Source organism: Pollicipes pollicipes, unplaced genomic scaffold (genome assembly GCF_011947565.3).
Source record: "Pollicipes pollicipes isolate AB1234 unplaced genomic scaffold, Ppol_2.1 Scaffold_4727;HRSCAF=5580_pilon_pilon_pilon, whole genome shotgun sequence".
Lineage (NCBI taxonomy): Eukaryota > Metazoa > Arthropoda > Thecostraca > Pollicipedomorpha > Pollicipedidae > Pollicipes > Pollicipes pollicipes.
The window spans coordinates 156,591-174,211 of NW_023596543.1; the positions used below are offsets into that span (position 1 = coordinate 156,591).

General features: G+C 50.9%; 2 protein-coding genes across 2 annotated transcripts in view; both read left to right on the forward strand.

The window, feature by feature from the left end:
• The window catches only part of LOC119097902 (uncharacterized), a gene marked incomplete at its 5' end in the record, with an annotated part of 40,001 nt that extends 35,507 nt beyond the window's left edge, over positions 1–4,494 (forward strand). The window contains 5 exon segments of the mRNA XM_037220848.1: positions 1,340–1,568; positions 1,951–2,080; positions 2,886–2,985; positions 3,983–4,160; positions 4,410–4,494. Coding sequence (XP_037076743.1) covers positions 1,340–1,568; positions 1,951–2,080; positions 2,886–2,985; positions 3,983–4,160; positions 4,410–4,494 — 722 coding nt within the window.
• Positions 4,495–12,824: 8,330 nt separating this feature from the next.
• On the forward strand, positions 12,825–16,925 carry LOC119097906 (40S ribosomal protein S21). Its single transcript, XM_037220852.1, has 5 exons — positions 12,825–12,847; positions 13,005–13,093; positions 15,163–15,354; positions 16,292–16,302; positions 16,883–16,925. Exons 2-4 carry the CDS (start codon positions 13,044–13,046, stop codon positions 16,299–16,301), a joined length of 252 nt encoding a protein of 83 aa, XP_037076747.1. The 5' UTR covers positions 12,825–12,847; positions 13,005–13,043; the 3' UTR covers position 16,302; positions 16,883–16,925.
• The last annotated feature ends 696 nt before the right edge of the window (positions 16,926–17,621 follow it).

The following is a 17,621-nucleotide window of genomic DNA, read 5'->3' on the forward strand; positions in this document are numbered from 1 at the left end:
ATTGACGTGACCTCGGTGTCTGTATGGTGAGGTCCGACGTGCGCGGCTACGGTTGCCCGTTATGGGTGCGTTTCGACCTGGCTGTTGCCACCCGGGCTTGACCTTGGGTGCCCCGACGAGGTCGGTGGTTCGATGATGTCTGACCTGCGAGAACTGGGGCGCTCTAGTGGTGGCTGACCGGGAAATCTACGCTTCCGGTGTTCTGGTGACGCATGGGCACGGACCCCCTCTTATACCTGAATACCGGACCGCGGTTGTTGCGGATGTCTGCCTGATGTAACCGTGGCCTCCAGATGGTCCGTCAACGGCGGCCTGGTTAAACCGAAGCCAGCCCGGTGATGATGACTTGTCCAGCCTCAACCTTGGCGTTTGGTGATAACACACCTCTGAAACGGAGACACTCCAGGAGTTCTGATCTAGTGTTTGTATTGCATGATCTGTGGTGCTCTGGTGATGTCTGACCCGTGTGGTCTGTGATGCTCTGGTGATGGGTGACCCGTGTGATCCGTGGTGCTCTGGTGACGGCTGACCCGTATGATCCGTGGTGCTCAGGCGATGGGTGACCCGTGTGATCCGTGGTGCTCTGGTGACGGCTGACCCGTGTGATCCGTGGTGCTCTGGTGACGGCTGACCCGTGTGATCCGCGGTGCTCTGGTGACGGCTGACTCGTGTGATCCGTGGCGCTTATGTCATGAGTGACCCGTATGATCTGTGGTGCTCTGGTGACGGATGATCTGTGTGGTCAGTGGTGCTCTGGTGACGGCTGACCCGTGTGATCCGTGGTGTTCTGGTGATGGGTGACCCGTGTGATCCGTGGTGCTCTGGTGACGGCTGACCCGTGTGATCCGTGGTGCTCTGGTGACGGCTGACCCGTGTGATCCGTGGTGCTCTGGTGACGGCTGACTCGTGTGGTCCGTGGTGCTCTGGTGATGGGTGACCCGTGTGATCCGTGGTGCTCTGGTGACGGCTGACTCGTGTGATCCGTGGTGCTCTGGTGACGGGTGACCCGTGTGATCCGTGGTGCTCTGGTGACGGGTGACCCGTGTGATCCATGGTGCTCTGGTGACGGCTGACTCGTGTGATCCGTGGCGCTCATGTGATGGGTGACCCATGCGCCGTAAAACGTAACGCACTAATATGAGTTCTCACCTCTGGTGTCACGGTGTCGCGAGACCTGCCAGATTTGCCAAGCTCGGCTGTTCTGGTAACGTCTGGCCGGTGCGGCCTCAACAACCACAGTGATGTATGACCCATGTCATGCACACGCCCTGGAGCCGTTGGTGCCGACCTCTGTTGTGACCTGAGCTGCACCAGTGACGTCTGACCCGCGTGACCTCAGGCATCCCGTTGCTGGTGACGGCGGCCACAGTCACCACGCAGTACATGCACGGCTGGTCCGAGCTGCACTCCTGGTGGATTCTGTACAGCTCGAGCTTCTTCTACGGCGTGGTGGTGCCGGTGGCCGTGCTGCTCCTGGTCGACACGTGCCTGCTGCTCTATGTACGCGCCCTGCTCGTCATCAAGGTGTCGATGACCAAGTGCGAGACAGAGGCTTGGATACGCGAAAGGTACGGGCTCCACCGCCCTCGCGCACGCGCGTGTGCGTGTCTGATCACGCGCGCTCCTGGAAAATGCAGCCCTTGTGCACAGTCGCGTCCTTCTACAACGTGACTGGCTATATTTCAGCTTGATGTTATCTGCGGCCAAGGCGCTCTTTAACCTATCATTGCTCACTCCTGTACTGGTCGTGATGCAAACTTCACTTTTGTTTCCACATGTGTTCTGCTGCGTGATGTCAGTTAAACCGGCTGCGATTTTGATGTATTCGTCAACTCAGAAGAAGTTGCAGAAGGTGCTCGCTAGTTACACACGAACTCTTTTCTCCTCCTCCCTTCCCCTTTCGCTACCACGGGATCGTACCTCCGATTCAGGCCGGTGTGCTTTTGGCAGGGTGCACATGATGATGGGCTCTCATATGATTGAGATGATGCTCGTTCTGCTGGTGGTTAGCAGCGCTCTTTACATCAACTTCCGAGGACTTGCCTGCGAGATCCTCTTCGCCATCTTCTGCGTGCTGACGGTACGGACTACAATTGACAGATGACCGGCGCCGATTAACTCGCCGCCTGGAAACAACCAGGCGGTGCGGAAGCGAAGGCTGTGCTGTCGTAGCGAACGGTGAAATGTCTAACGCTCCTATCGCCAGTGAAAAGACCGAGCGGAAACAGGCAGCTGTTGTCATAAGCAAAGAGCTGCTATGAAATACGCTGTGTTGTCCTAGCCAAAGTAATCACCCTGTTCAGATCCATCATGCGCGTTGAACGCTCACATGGCGCGGTCCAACATAAGTCACAACGTTTTTTTACCGTTATGTTGTCCGGCGGTGAGCACCACTGACGCCATCGTAACTCCGAGTGCAGAGGCGACCTGGCCCGGTTTGGGCTTGCCGCCATTTTACCGCAGTGCGTGTTGTTACGCCTCACCTGACCTGATTCGACCTGGCGAGCTCTCGGTGGACCGCACCTGACACTGTACTGCAGTGTGCGTGTTGTTACGCCTCACCTGACCCGACCCAACCTGGTGAGCTCTCGGTGGAGCGCGCGCCTGACACTGTACTGCAGTGTGCGTGCTGTTACGCCTCACCTGACCCGACTCCACCTGGCGAGCTCTCGGTGGAGCGCGCGCCTGACACTATACTGCAGTGTACGTACTGTTAAGATAGGCCTCACCCACCTGATATGTCATGATGGAGGTGTGTTAGTACACTGTATTGCGTTTTTATAACTGACCTGGGCTGCTCGGTCTGATCGACCACGACAGAGGCGTCGCTGTAGGTGTGGTGCAAGCTAGTAAGCCGTCTTACTTGACCTGACATGACCCGACAGAGCGCGACATTGCTGGTGTACTATGTTGTGCACGGGGAAGAGGGCCTACCCGTGCCGCCATGCTTCCGAAAACACAGCCCAGACGCTGTCGACGAACCAGGTGCGTACGAGGCCGACGAGTCCGTCCTGACCCTGCAGTCATCAGACGCTGGGGTGGTCCCACCTCAGGGCGCTGGGGTGGTCCCACCCGACGACGCTGGGATGGGCCCCACCGCAGGGCGCTGGGATGGTCCCACCTCAGGGCGCTGGGATGGCCCCCCTCCCTAGCCCAGAGCGCTGGGATGGTCCGATCCCAGGGCGCTGGGATGGTCCCACCCGACGACGCTGGGATGGGCCCCACCGCAGGGCGCTGGGATGGTCCCACCCCAGGGCGCTGGGATGGCCCCCCTCCCTAGCCCAGAGCGCTGGGATGGTCCGATCCCAGGGCGCTGGGATGGTCCCACCCCAGGGTGCTGGGATGGTCCCGCCCCAGGGCGCTGGGATGGTCCCACCCCAGGGCGCTCGTATGGTCCCACCCCAGGGCGCTGGGATGGTCCCACCCAAGGGCGCTCGGCAAACGCCTCTTACAGCTAATCAACTCAGGAGATCAGATGATAACGTGGTCTGCACACGTGTAACCACCAGGGGAGGGAGCGGTGGAGTCTTAAACATAGTTTCCTTTGGGCAGCTTGGATGATTTTTGTGCGTTTACCATATAAAATGTCATCAAAATAGAAATTAAGCCCCTTGAAATTGAAGAGCTGGATATGTCCAAGCTAAATACGTTGTTATATATGTACAATTACAAATTTTGAGAACAGCTACATGGCTCAAGACACAGCGGGTTATGATCTCCCTTCTCCGTTGTCAGGGATACGTGCAATGTCGTTGTCCTAAAAATAATATTCCTTACTGTTTAGCTTTAATTGACTCAGTCATTTCTTTACAAGCCCGCGCGCGCTCGAAGATGAGTGGAGAAGAATTCAGCCTCCGTGGCTTAAACGCATGCATCGGTCACGCTACATGTTTCTATGTACGCACGACGATGTCAGTGACGCATGCACCAGCCGTGCCGACCTGTTCGTGCTCCGCTGACGGCGTCCGCCCCTGGCCGACAGGCCACGAGCGTGAGCCTCCGGCGACGCTACGCTCCCACAGCGTGCTGCGGGCGGACGACGCCAGCCAGCGCCCGCTGCTAGCCGGCTGCCACTGCCGGCCGCAGCCCGTCTCGCCGGCCTCCAGCGGCAGCTCGGCCGCCACCGACGAGTACACCGACTCGCCGGCCTCCAGCCACTCGTCCGACTCGCAGCGCCGCCCCGCGGCGGTGCCGCCGACCGCCGCCAGGGCGGCGCCACTTACGGTCACGGCCGAGATCAACGAGCGCGCCGCGTTCGACCCGCCGGCCAAGCCGGGCCGCGCGCCGGCGGACGCGGCGCAGCGGGTGGCGCCGGTGGAGCTGCGGCGCGTGCGGGCGGCGCCCGCGGTCTCCGCGGTGGGGCCCTCGGTCCCCGCGGCTGTGGCCCCCGGCCCCGCGGCTGGGCGCAGCGTGAACGGGGGCCACTCGCGGCATGAGTCGAAGAAGCCTCTGCCGTCGAGGGCCCGGAGCGCGGGGCCGGACCACGTGCCGTAAGGGCGGCCCTAAGCCGCCGTTTGGCGTCGAGTGTACACGCCGTTTTGCTGTTCACAAAATACTGCTGGTCAGTTGTAAGTTACCAGAGCAGCTTCGTGCCCAGCAAATGGGCACAGACGCCCCACCCAGCTTGGTGATGTCGTGCTTCGAAGCTTGCTGTTCAGCATCAGTAGCCACATTAGCCATCGTCACATTGAACCTGAATCTCACCACGATGCCACGTCATGCACTTGAGCCTGCTTGAATTTTGCGACTTGAGCGAGGAATGAAACTCCAGTAGTAGAGCTTCATTTGTTTGGTTAGCCGTGTGTACATATGCCATTCGTGCCTTTATGTCGCGGTACTGATGTCTGAGACAGCTTTGTGTAAGACAAATGGAAAACGAATGCATTTTGTGCTTCGAACTTTGAGACAGTCGAAGGCTGCCCCGTAGACACCAGCAATGGACCCACGCATCAATTAATAGCCATAAATGAGGACATAATTGATTGGAAGCCAATGGCACGATAAATATTCATGATAGGGTGTGAAGTCACACGATGTGCCGAATAACGCAGGCATTGGTCAAAGAACTTCAACGCATTACTTGGTTCTTTTGCAGAACTACGACATATCTTCTTGAAGACTGCAATGATCACAAACTCCATGATATTCAAAGGCTGAGACGACTGGTCAGGGATGAGACCAGGAGGAGGACGAGCGGAATCGGATCCGTGGACTTCAAAGTCAACAATCCCGGAAGCAATGAGGCAGGCCACCAGACACAGTCGTACCCCTAGCCGGGCAGCGGTGTGTATCGCTCCAGTTTCATTAGGCTACAACCGTAGCTAACGCGACTAACCGGGGGGTTTGGGTGGTTATGGACGTGATCCCGGACTTGACAAGGGTTTCTGTGACGGTGAGTGTGTTGTCGGCCCAGAAGTCTACAGAAGTCGCTAGGCCACTGAAATTGCCAAGTGTACGCCAAACGCTGCAGATATGCGAACGATGAAGCGACGGTCGACAGGCGCCGAGGCGGTTGATGTGCCTTTGGGTTTCCACGTGGCTGTATGGTTACAGAACATGCAGATCATGGATAAAGCCGGGACGATCACTGATCGCAGGATGGTCTTGAGCGCGGACGTATGCCGAGAGACCCTCACGTTAACTATGACAGCTTCACAACTCGGCCACGGTCCAGCCTGTCCGGCCGCCACACGACCTCAAGACTGATCTAACTGCCGCCACTGGTCAAACGTTCAAACAGTCTTTAGAAACAAGAAGCGTATTTTTGTGAGCTGTGACAACACACACAGTCGTACACAGTCGTGACATTGTGGAAAATTTGCAGAAAGGCTGTTTGATGAGGTGAGGTTTTATTACACCATTACAATGCCACCACGATTTCATCTTCCCTGTTCGTTTAACATGAAAAAGAAAACATTTCAACTGCGAAAAACCTGAAGAACATGGATCGCCCTTGAAGATTATGGATTGCCGTCGAAGAATATGAATTGCCGTTGAAGAACATGGATCCGTTGAACCTGGATCGTTGCTGAGGCACACAGATCGCCGTTGAAGAGTACGGATCACTGTGTGAAAATCGCCGGACTGGACCGCCAGCTCGGGATCAACGGATGGGCACCGCAATCGGAAACATCACGTGATTTTTCACCATCTTGCACGCAACCAAACTCCAAACTGTGCAGAACCAGCGAACTCCATGTCGATGCCTATCGCCCGTCCACAGAATGGGCATGCCCGGCGTGTCCATCCACGTTGATGTTCTTGACTTGCGCTGCTAGCCGGCAGCTTTTGCGTCCAGCTTCACTCGGCGCGTGACGCAGGTCACGTTTGTTTTTCTTTCCCAATGATTGTGTCCTCCAGAGGCTCAACCCTTTCAATCAAACTAAAATTCTGCTTGGGAGGAGGTGACATTGTGTATTTCTGCATGAACGATCTTCCGGACTGCCGCGTCTAGGACATTGTTGTCCAGCCTACAATCTAAGTGTGCGGCAGGGGCGGATCCAGGACTTCGTCAGGGGAGGAGGTCACGCTTCGCTTTGGTGACCGCTGTAAGCTGGTGCTTCTTGCCCACCCCCACCCCCACCCCCACCCACACGTAAGTGCCTGGATTTCAGTCACTTCATTTTCAGATCATGATATGCTTTTTACAAAACTACCTTCCTCTGCGCATCTAGGAGTGCTAGACGTAGTGGGGTGTATGACGCCGGTTATTTTCAACAGAGGCTGGTGGATCTTGCCATTCTGAGATGTGCATTTTGGAGAAAAAATGACATAATAGGTTAAAGCTGGCTGCTAAATACCATTGACGTCAGGCACGACAGCGCGACTCGGGTAACTACCTAGTGTTACCTCGATTTCATTGACTAGCTATTGTCACCTTGCGTATGAAGAAACCAGCAGAAAGCTGCGTCTTCTAGGTCACTGACCTTACACTGGATGATCAAAATGCAGAAGAGGTAACTTGTGTATTAATCTTACATGGTAATGACTCGTGTGACATAGTGTGGCGCCAATATCCAAATGTTGGTGGTGGTAGCTGAAGAGGGCAAAGCCAGCGAAATTTGCAAACCTACCAAACGATGTATTTTCCGGTATTTATCAAAACGTGGGGTCAGCTCCCTGGAGTACGTACAACTAGCCGGAATATCTGGTGACGCCCCGGGTGATTGAGAACGGTGTATTCCAAACCAGCGATTTAAACGCACGCGCCACGGAGTTACAATTGGCTTTTTTTAGACCCATCCATGAAGTTGTGTTTGTAGGTTCTAATGGCCGCCATGTTTTGTTGTATTATATTCTGTCACACTTCTTGTAATTTTATTGATAAATGGGCTCCACAAATGCAACAGCTGAGGGATGCCGAACAAACTGCCCCGGCAGCGCGTCAATTATCTAGAATTTGGACATACCAATTGATCGATAAGACAGTACTAATAGTCTTATTTCTCATATCTCTCCATTTCTCGAGCATGGAGAGATGGATGTGATATTTCGGCTACATGCCTTTATCAAAACGAATATCAGTAGTCGATAAAGGCATGTAGCTGAAATAGCACATCGATCTCCACATTCTCCTGGTTATTTTACGATGGATAAGGCCATGCATACTGACTTATCTATATGCATTATGTTCCTCGCAAATGCAATCAACAACTCTTGTAACAATTCATTAGTACACGCCAGTGCTGTTATCTGCGGTAAAGCCGCCTCGAAAAATTATTTAGTATATCTCGAACCTCGCAATCTGTAATGGTCTCGTTGTGCCAGTGTGCTACCATATATGTCAGTGAAAAGTGCAGCCTTGTGGTAAAGACGCACTTTTGCTGCTGCCACCCTCAAAATGCATTAATCACGCACAATATTTCGCGCATCCCGAGAGAGATGACTTGCATGACCTGTCACCAGCTAGGTGCATATATACGCGAATTACCTACTTGTTCTGATTTTGGTTCACTGGCAATTGGGGTGGTATTTTCGTATGGCCGAAATGGAACGATTTATTTTCACATCGTATTTTATGTTCATATTCGGACGAACATGCACGGATCAGCGGCGAATGCAACTGACTTACACTCCAACTCTGCACTCATCGTCTGTATTAGTTTGATTACTGGGATGTTCAACTGCCATTGTGATTGCATTATTACCTCGGAGGGACCTTTTCAGCTCACGCGCCTCGGATGAAAATTAACGTACTGAATGAGATCTCTCTAAAATAGGTTTTGCAGGATAGGAATTTAGGCCGAAGCGAAGTACAATCCATAGATATTCAATAGGCTCCGTATGTCAACTATGGGCTCGTCTGGCCGTTGCTGGCAGAAACACTCTCGTTGGTTTAATTTATAGCTACTTTGAGCCCCTGGTCTTTCAAAATCTGTTAAGAACACCAAAAGGATCTCGGAACTACCCAAGGGCTCTTTGGCCCCGCGGGGGTCGCATTGTCTACTCAGGGACCTGTGCGCTCAGGGCCCATATGGCCGCTGTATCTGGTGTATCGAGCGCCCACTGTCCCCTCAGCGCCCACTGTCCTCAACTGCACAGGGGCCTTTTGGCAGCTCAAAGGCACTTCCACCACCCAAGGGCTCCCCTGGCTGCTCATGGACCTGGGGGCGCGGGCAAGGGGCACGGGGGAAATACGCCTCCCCGAAGGTCTCGAGGGTTGGAGGGGTCTTGGGAACCGAACATAACTGACCCCAATGAGGTGTTCAATGAGCCCTAATGGCTGATCAGATGGCATATTAATGAAGCCCAGTCCTGTTGGCAAGGGTCCACGAACGTCATTCATCAAGAGGGCCTCCTGCGCCAAGCTTCCCACCCCCACCCACCCCGCCCCCGATTTGAACATCCTCATGCTGCCCACAGAACGTAAATGCCATGCAGTCGGCGCCATGTCAGCCAAGGAGGGAGGGGCATTTTCCGAGCAGGGACAAGGTCAGACCCCACGAGTGTCTGTCATAAGACCTGTAGTATTGGTCGGAATCCCTGAGACAATGGGGAACCCTGTACCGGCCAGGGAGCCCTGTCATAGGACATCCTGCGTGAGTCGGACCCTCTGACAAGAAAGTGATTTATGAAAGGGGCCAAAGTGAGGCAATGGAAGACACGATATCAGTCAGGGGTCCCAGTGTTGAACAGGGGCCGTCGACCCGTTTCGTCTGAACACCGATGTATCTAATTGGATCCCTGTGCCATTTATTAGGCCCTCATCAATTGGCTGCTAAATGCCATATGAATTCAGCATGAACTTGTTTCTTAGCTTATTTAATGCCAGCCGCCTCGTCGATGTTGCCAGGTGGTGGCTGGTGACCCATGTAGAGTGTTTGCTTTGCCTGTTATGATGGAGTACACAATATCCTAGCATTCAAAATGCACTAAAAACATGAAGCACAAGCATAATAGGTGTCACGAATGGAAATGACACAATATGACATTGGCAACATGTAAAATAATGTTCGACAATGACGCATAAAGCTCCATCGGCACATATCGGACTGCTGCTATAAGGCTAAGGCACTAGGGCCAACATGGTGGGCCCCTGAGCGATCGAAGGCGCCTCGGCAGGTTGACCTATAGTACCCTGAGCAGAGCACAGGGCCTACTGAGCAAAGGAAAATTATCAAAGACCGGTGTACATGAATGGATGCCCCTGTGCGATCAAGAGTGCCCGGAGAGGCTAACAAACGGGGACCCGATAGGATTGAAGGGTCCAGCAAAGGAGATGAAGGGGAAGGAGCCCTAGATCGATGTAGAAGGCTCCTGATCATCGAGTAGCTCGGTTCCTTACTTTATATGGGCTCTTACAACAGCACAAGGCCCTCCGAGTAAGTGGAAGGAACCCGATACCAGTAGGATGGGCAACTGAGTGTACCCCGGCATATAGAGCCAAATGTGGGGCAAACGCGTATGGGCCTTTTGGGCGAATGGGACGAATCCGTCGAGGGCCCCTGATTGATATAGTGCCCAGACATACTAGCAGACAGTGCCCCTGCAGCAGAGTAGGGCTCGACTGGAAAGTGCAAAGAGATGAAGGCAACGTGAAAGGCTCCTTAGCGATCGGATTGACCCGGAAGTGGACGTGGACCCGGCAAGGGCTCCGGCAACAGTGTAGGGCCTCTGGATATCGTAATAAATCTCAAAAGCTCTCCCAATTACCATCCTCTCAAGCAGCAAAAAATTAACTTTGCTCACAGGCTCTTGACTTTCGCTTGTAGCTGTTCTTGGTCGTCTGGAGGCCCCAGGACGTCCAATTTATGCGTTTTGTGTTAGAAAACTACGTCCGTTCGGCCGGTTATGGCCCCTCCGGAGCCTAACGTCACCTCAAGACACAATGGAGCATGGTTCTGTGCCCTTCTCCCCACCACTGGATCCGCCACTGGCCAACGCAGCTTAATAGATTGGGCCCCGATAGCAACATGGGGCCATCCATTCAAATAAGAAGTCCCCCAGACACAATTCGGAGGGCTCGGAATGATCAAGTATGCCCGAGAAGGTTGTCAGAAGAGTCCCAACAGGAGCGTAGGGCCCTCTATTCAAATAAGAAGTACCAAAGACCCCGTGTGCAGGGCTCCCGAAACATGGGTCCGAGCAGGTTAACAGATAAGGCTCCCGACAAGAGCGTAGGGGGCCCTTCATTCAAGTAGAAAGTACCCGAGACCCCAATATAAAGGGCTCCCAAATGATCAAGCGTGCCCGAGCTGGTTAACAGACAGGACCCCGACATGAGCGTAAGGCTCTTCATTCAAATAAGAAATACAACGCAATGTGGAGGCCCCCGAAAGAATCGGGCGGGCAAGAGCAGGTTAACAGATAGGGCCCCGACAAGAGCATTGGGCCATCCATTCACATAAGGGATACTCACAACACACTATGGAGGGCCCCGAACGATCGAGTGGGCCGGGGAGTGTTAGCACATAGGGCCCCAGGCAAGAACATAGGGCCGTGTATTCAAATAGCAGGTACTCAAGACCCAATGCAGATGGCCCCGAGCGATTAAGTATGTCGGAGCAGAGAATATGAAGGGGCCCCGACAGGAGCATGGGGATCTTCATTGAACTAAAAATACCAAAAATCAAGTGTGGAGGGTTCTCGAAAGATCGAGTGCACACAAGGAGGCTAACAGTTGGCTCACGACAGAACGTAAGGCACTATACTTTTTTTATCAAATATCAAACCCAATGTCCAGGGCCCCGAACAATCTAGTGTGCCTGAGCAGGTTAATTTGGAGGGTCTCGAAAAACCGAGTGCGCCCAAATAGGTTAGCAGATGGACCTCCGAGAAGAGCGCAGGGCCCTAATCAAGTGACAGGAATTGGAATAGCCCTATACAAATGTAGAGGGCCCATGGCCATATCGTGTGTCGGTGTGTCAACCGAGACCAACGTAAAGATCTCCTGAGCAGCAGAGGATACTCCGGCAGATCAACCTGTGGGCCCCGGCTAAAGCGTATACAGCCTTTCGAGGGAAGGCCTCTGATTGACAAGAGTGTCCCGGCGCGCCAGCAGGAATAATCACAGCACCGCAGGGCCTTTCGAGCAAATGTAAAGAAATCAGAGGAAACGGAGAAGACTTCTTAACAACCGGACTGACTCCCTAGGTAGACATATACAACCCCGGAAACAGTGTAGGGTCTTTGGACACCGTAATGAGCCTTAAAACATGCTAGTCACCACCATCTCAACCAGTGGAGAATGATTCTTGTCTACCCGTGGGCATTCACCTTCGCTTGTGAGTGCTCTTTGTCACGTGGAAGCCCGAAGACATCTATTTTGTTGCGTTTTGTGTTAAAAAACTGCGTCCGTTCGGCAGGCTATGGACTCCTTCGCGGCCCAAATGGGGGGGGGGGGGCATGGCTCCATGCTCCCCCCCCCCCCTTTGGGCCGCGAAGGAGCCCATGGCCTGCTGAACGGACGCAGTTTTTTAACACAAAACGCAGCAAAATACACGTCTTGGCGAGCGCACAAGTTTTCAACCCTTTGGTACAATTTTTGCTGACGGATTGTTGAAAAAGGAAGAACCATCCCTGCGGAACAACGGATAGGCATATCACACAAATTTTTGACCAGCTGTTTAGATCTGTCCTGGCGTTCAATCCACGGGCCCCTTAACTCACTTGGGAAACTCAGAGAACATCCGGAGCCCCAACCGTTGTTAATTAACAGAAAATCACAAATAACGCATTGAAAATTGACGCTGATCATTTAAGCAGCAATTCCATCGCTGCTCAATTTCATTTTAATTGGTTCTAAATAAGTGATGAACTGTATCTTTGTGCAGCAATTCTGGCTTCTTTATCGATCACAGGTCAACACTAAAGCACCGTTAAATTTGCCGCTAAAAATAACTGAGTGAGCTAGATCCGCGGACCACTTCGGCGGTCCAAACACGCGGAAGGTAATTTATCGATTACAAAATGAGAATCTGAAAATAATGCGGCGAAATCGGGGGACTTTTTGTGCGGGGGACACTAAGCTCCCAGGGCACCGCAATGAGTCGTGGCTCTTCTCTGAAGGAAATCCTGGCTCCGCCCCTGCGGCAGCATAAGGTCGGAATATCCCCTAAGAAGTCAGAGCGTCGCATATTCTCATGCACCGTTTCTGCCGTTTCTGCTAGGCGGTGGGCATGTTCGCAGTATACCTAACATGCCCACTCCCATTTTCACACATGTGCTGGTACCCATTTCAGAGAAATTCTTTCATTAAAAATGAAATCACATGTATTAGTTTTCCTTAATGTGAGGTTTATAGGCAATGACATTGTCCTTAAAATTTTGCCCTTGTGATATTTTGAGCTTAGAAACGGCAACTACGGAAGTGAGCGCAACTCGTCCTTTTTAAACTGATTCCGGCGCGGTGAGGGGTTGTAGTGTTTTTGTGTCGCTTTATGCGTGTATGTGGTGCGATGCAATGCTTAAAGGCGGCATATTACATTTATCTCATATAGACGCTACAATCTTCAGAACTTGGGTTAGAAGTATCGCCCCTGACACCCGTTTGTGTCCTCTTTCAGTTTGCGGTATCAGGACCCCGTAACAATAAGCCCTGAACCATGCAGAACGAGTCCGGAGAGTTTGTGGACATGTATGTCCCCAGGAAATGGTAAGTGGATGACGTTGTGCGGGGAAACGACCCATGCCTTGTGTTGTGTTTTTTCCATTTTCGCCTGCCTGTTCGGGTCGAGGGCACATTTGCAGCATGCTTTTCATGGGCACAATCTGTATAAATCAGCTTTGGCAGTGTTGCTGCGGGCCCTGCTTCTTTTTGCAGTATTACCTGATCCTGAAAGGTAGTTGGGCTCTTACCATTTGTCTATATATTTTCCACAGCCATATGTGCGTGACAAGCAAGTTGAACTGAGAGTAAGATTGTGCCAAACTCAGGCCAGGTCAAATGGTGTAAAATTTTCAAGCACTTTAGCTTGAAAGTGCTGCAGGTGTATATGTTTTTGTGAATGGCTGATGCATGCCATAGTTTCTTGAACTGTGGGCTCTGTGACTAAGTTTGTGGGCTCAGTGCTCATATTTGAAGTGTGCATGTAGTGACATTGTTGCTGGGATGTTAATGCTGCATGAATCATTAGTGTAGCTCATCTGAAAAGAATGGAATGTTAGGCAGATATGAGATGGAGGGATGCAGAGACCATTCAAGAAAAAGGGTACTTCATGTCAGCACAAAACATGTTGTAAGCTAGTGTGTGAACCCTGGCAATCACACCAGTGAAGTACTGGGGATAGATAAAATCCTGCTCCAAATAGGGATGTAACTTGCTGAATTGAGGTGGACTTTGACAACATTACTTAGGCATATTATGATGCTCTCAATGCTCATATTGAACAATTTCTGCCACCAAATTTTGATAAGCTGCCTTAAATTGGAGGGTAAACACTGCCTCTGCCCTCTTCCAAAATCTTGTCAAAATATGTAATGGTTTGCTCGTGGACCTAGGAATCTGGATACCCTGGGCTTTTATCAAGCCTTTGAAGTGGAATGAGTTGCTTGGCATGTCCCTGCTCCCTAATCCATCCAAGCCCACCTGTGACCTTTGCCTTATTATCTGTATTGTTATTAGTGTCCTCCAATCTGATCTCACATTCTTGTTCAGTTAAGTATAAAAAGGAAGGTACCTACAATGCATAGTGAAAATTATCAAGGCACATATCCATGATTGGTGTGATGTGATTTACCTAGTTGGTCCAGTTGATGTTGTAAATCCCCTAGGTTTTGTGATTTACATTTTCAAGCTGTATACTGGTTGAAATGTAGAATGACATGGAATATTCAGTATGCAGTACATGCTAACATTGCTGAAGGTTTTGACTTGAATCATTTGTGCATTGTGATGCTTGTCAAAATTCTCATCAAAAGGGTTGACATGACACACAAACAGCACAATGACTGGGTTATAACTACCACTTGGTCTGCATCTTGGCCTGGTGGCTTTAAGGCCCAGATACATGAAATGTCTGGGTTATAACTACCTCTTGGTCAGTTTTGACCTGGGGGCTTTAAGGCCCAGGTACAGGACTATCCTTCAGTCATGATGTGAGTGCCAACCTGTTAAATAGAAACAGGATATTATAAACATAGTGAAGCAAACCCTTTAATGAAATGCCAGTGAGTGATGGCCATATTAGCATTCCTGGGTCATGGAGCAATCAGGATTCAAACCAGCCCACATACCTCATGTGAGAGCTGAGGGCATAGCTGTTATGCCCCCTAAGCGGAACCCCTCTGAAAGATTGGTTGAGACACCAGGCTGCAAAGAGCTGTAGGTAATGCACCCTTATGCCTGAACTGGGCAGAATGTGGACTTGGGTCAGGTGTATCCCAGGGTTAGTCTGCTATGCCTGCCCAACTTTCAGAATATCTTATCCAAATAAAGGGTAGCAGACAAGATGATGTGAAAGGTATGCACATCCAGGGTTGCCATGGTGTTTGACTCATTGTTATGCCATATTGCCTTGTCTGATGCATGTTGCTCATGCTGTCACTTTGACCAAATTGTGACCACTGCATGTCAGGATGCCCATTTCTTCTGGATGACAATTTCCAACTCTTCTGAAGCAACTAGAAATGACACCCTTCATAATCATGTGTTATGAAAAGACACCCTCCATAATCACGTGTTGTGCAATGATGCCCGTCATAATCACGTTTGGTCGCCCCAGCTCGGCCAGCAACCGTCTGATTGCGGCCAAGGACCACGCCTCCATTCAGCTGAACATTGCTGACGTGGACCCGACGACTGGCCGCTACACTGGCGACAGCAAGACCTACGCCATCTGCGGGTACATCCGACGCATGGGAGAGTCCGACGACTGCCTCACGCGGTTGGCGAAGAAGGACGGCATTGTCGCAAAGTGAGTGGCAGGGATGTTGTGCGGACACCATGCAAGAACTTGTCTGATGTTCTCACATCTAATAGGTGTGTTGCATGTCCGTTGTGTTTGTTATGGTTGGTGATGTGTAGAATTATTCTCGTAATATCAGCATTGCTAATTCTTGGGGCAGGCAGCACTCGGTGGAGTTTTTTTAGTTTTTTGTGATCACATGCTGAAAGTCTGGTTTGGGTGAGGCTGCCTCAGATCGGCCCAAACTACAAATCAGTGTGAGATGTTGTCAAGTCAAACTACCAGGCATTTGGCAGTGCATGATCACTTGCAGTCAACATGCCCTGAGACTCAAATTTGTAATTGCCAGTAACCAGTCAGTTAAACTATTTATTGTAGCTTATGTATTATGGATGTCCTTTGTATTCCTCTTTACCATGGCACAATAATATAAACTGGTTGCAAAAACAGCATATTGTGCTAAGTCTAATTGCTGTGCAATAATTTGTTGTCATTGTCTTGCTTGAAGTTTATGTGTGTACTTAAAGATGTGCAACATTCTGGGTTATAACTACCACTTGGTCTGTTGCTTGACCTGGTGGCTTTAAGGCCCAGATACAGAAAAAAGTGTCTGGGTTATAACTACCCCCTGGTCAGTTGGGACTTGGGGGCTTTAAGGCCCAGTTACAATTTTTTTGCTCCTGGTGTGATGCTACAATGGAAGTGGTTGCTTTTGGAATGTACCATGTAGGGACCATATTCAATGGCATACCATCAGTTTCAGGTGTTTTATGTTAAGACACTCATACAGCTGGCTTTAGTGTCACTTTGACTGCAGTGGCCATTTTGCACCCATTTGTCAGTATTAAACAGAGATGGGTGTCATTGGTGGTGCACAAGGTTAGAACTGATTGTGCAGCAGCAAGGATCTTCATAGCTTATACTGACACCTTTCTTCTCTTTGCAGGAACTACTGAGGTGAGCTCCAGCATACCTTCTTGATTGCTTTCTGATGGTGGTGTCAACAACACAATGGGCATGAAGTAATGAGCCTTGTTTAGGTGTGGATTGTGTCCGGTTTTCGTAATGTAATTGGACCAGTATGGTCATGATATGCTCGTCTCGCTCGCATCGGCAGCTGATATTCAGATTCGTTGATCTCAATTTGGTGACATTAGTTCAGCTGCCATTTGGATTTGATAGCTTTGGCATTATTTGAGGACTGATTTGTGGTCACCACGATCTTTTCGCAATCGGTCCAAGTTGTTTATTAACTACTTGGGGTTGCCATAGATGCTGATGGGTGTGTATGGTGTATTTGCGGTTTAGTACAGTTGTGGGCCGCGAATGGTTCGCGGTAGTTTCGTACCTCTGGAAAGCATTTTACGTGCTCCAAACGCCGCCGCTCTGTTGCGAACCGCTGTTTCGTTGGTAGGTTTATATACGAAGACTTGTTGAAGTTGATGGCGTCAGTAGGACTTGTTGCTAATACTGTCCTTGTTTGTGCAAAATAGTCATTGCTCTCAGGTTCTAACATGATGATTGTTTTCTCTTTCAGATGTCATCGCCTGTCATGCCGAAATAAACAAAAAAAAAACCTGCAGGTGTCCACTATTCATCGTCTGTTGTAAGGCACACCGGAGCGCCCCATGAACGGACGTCAACGGTGGAACGATTCTCCAATAGGCTTGGCAACGTTTTTCAGACGCTGTGTAGGAGCTATTTGGCTTGGAACCCTGAGTCGTCTTGTTGAGTACTTGGGCCTGTGGTTTCAGAAATTTTCACGCAGCTTCACTGCATAGAGCAGGTTACTGCAAGGGTGCATTCAGCGACACCGCAAAATAATTTCTGTAAAAGATGTGTTTTGTAACATCTAACGCATGAGCATTATGGAAGGAGGAAATCTGAATCTTACGGGTTTTCAGTGATACGCCGCACGCGTCCAAGTATGCGGGTTGTAGCAGCTAGGACACGAGCAATATACGAAGGAATATAGCAAAAGCAATATAGCTAAATATAGCAATAGCGCGAGTCCACGGTGCTGGTCCTAACCGCAGCGTGAAACGTTAAGTAAGCGCTGCGACTGGCGGGAGGATAGCGGATGCGCCCGTGACTCCTCACCCCTCCGTGGCCAGGGCATGCTTGCCCTCCAGAGGGCGACGCAGTATGGTGGCTCTAAAATAACTCTGTGGTTTTTAAGATCATTAGCTGGTAGCCATCGGGACAAGCAAGGTCAAGCGCCTGTTGCCTCAAATGACAGAGCAGGATTAACGTCTAAGTTTAAAACGGGCTCTCTG

Excerpts from the sequence above, each read along its gene's own strand:
- LOC119097906 (XM_037220852.1), top strand. The coding sequence starts at position 13,044 with ATGCAGAACGAGTCCGGAGAGTTTGTGGACATGTATGTCCCCAGGAAA. Across the intron at positions 13,094-15,162 it reads ATGTATGTCCCCAGGAAATG|CTCGGCCAGCAACCGTCTGA; the intron begins GTAAGTGGATGA and ends TGGTCGCCCCAG.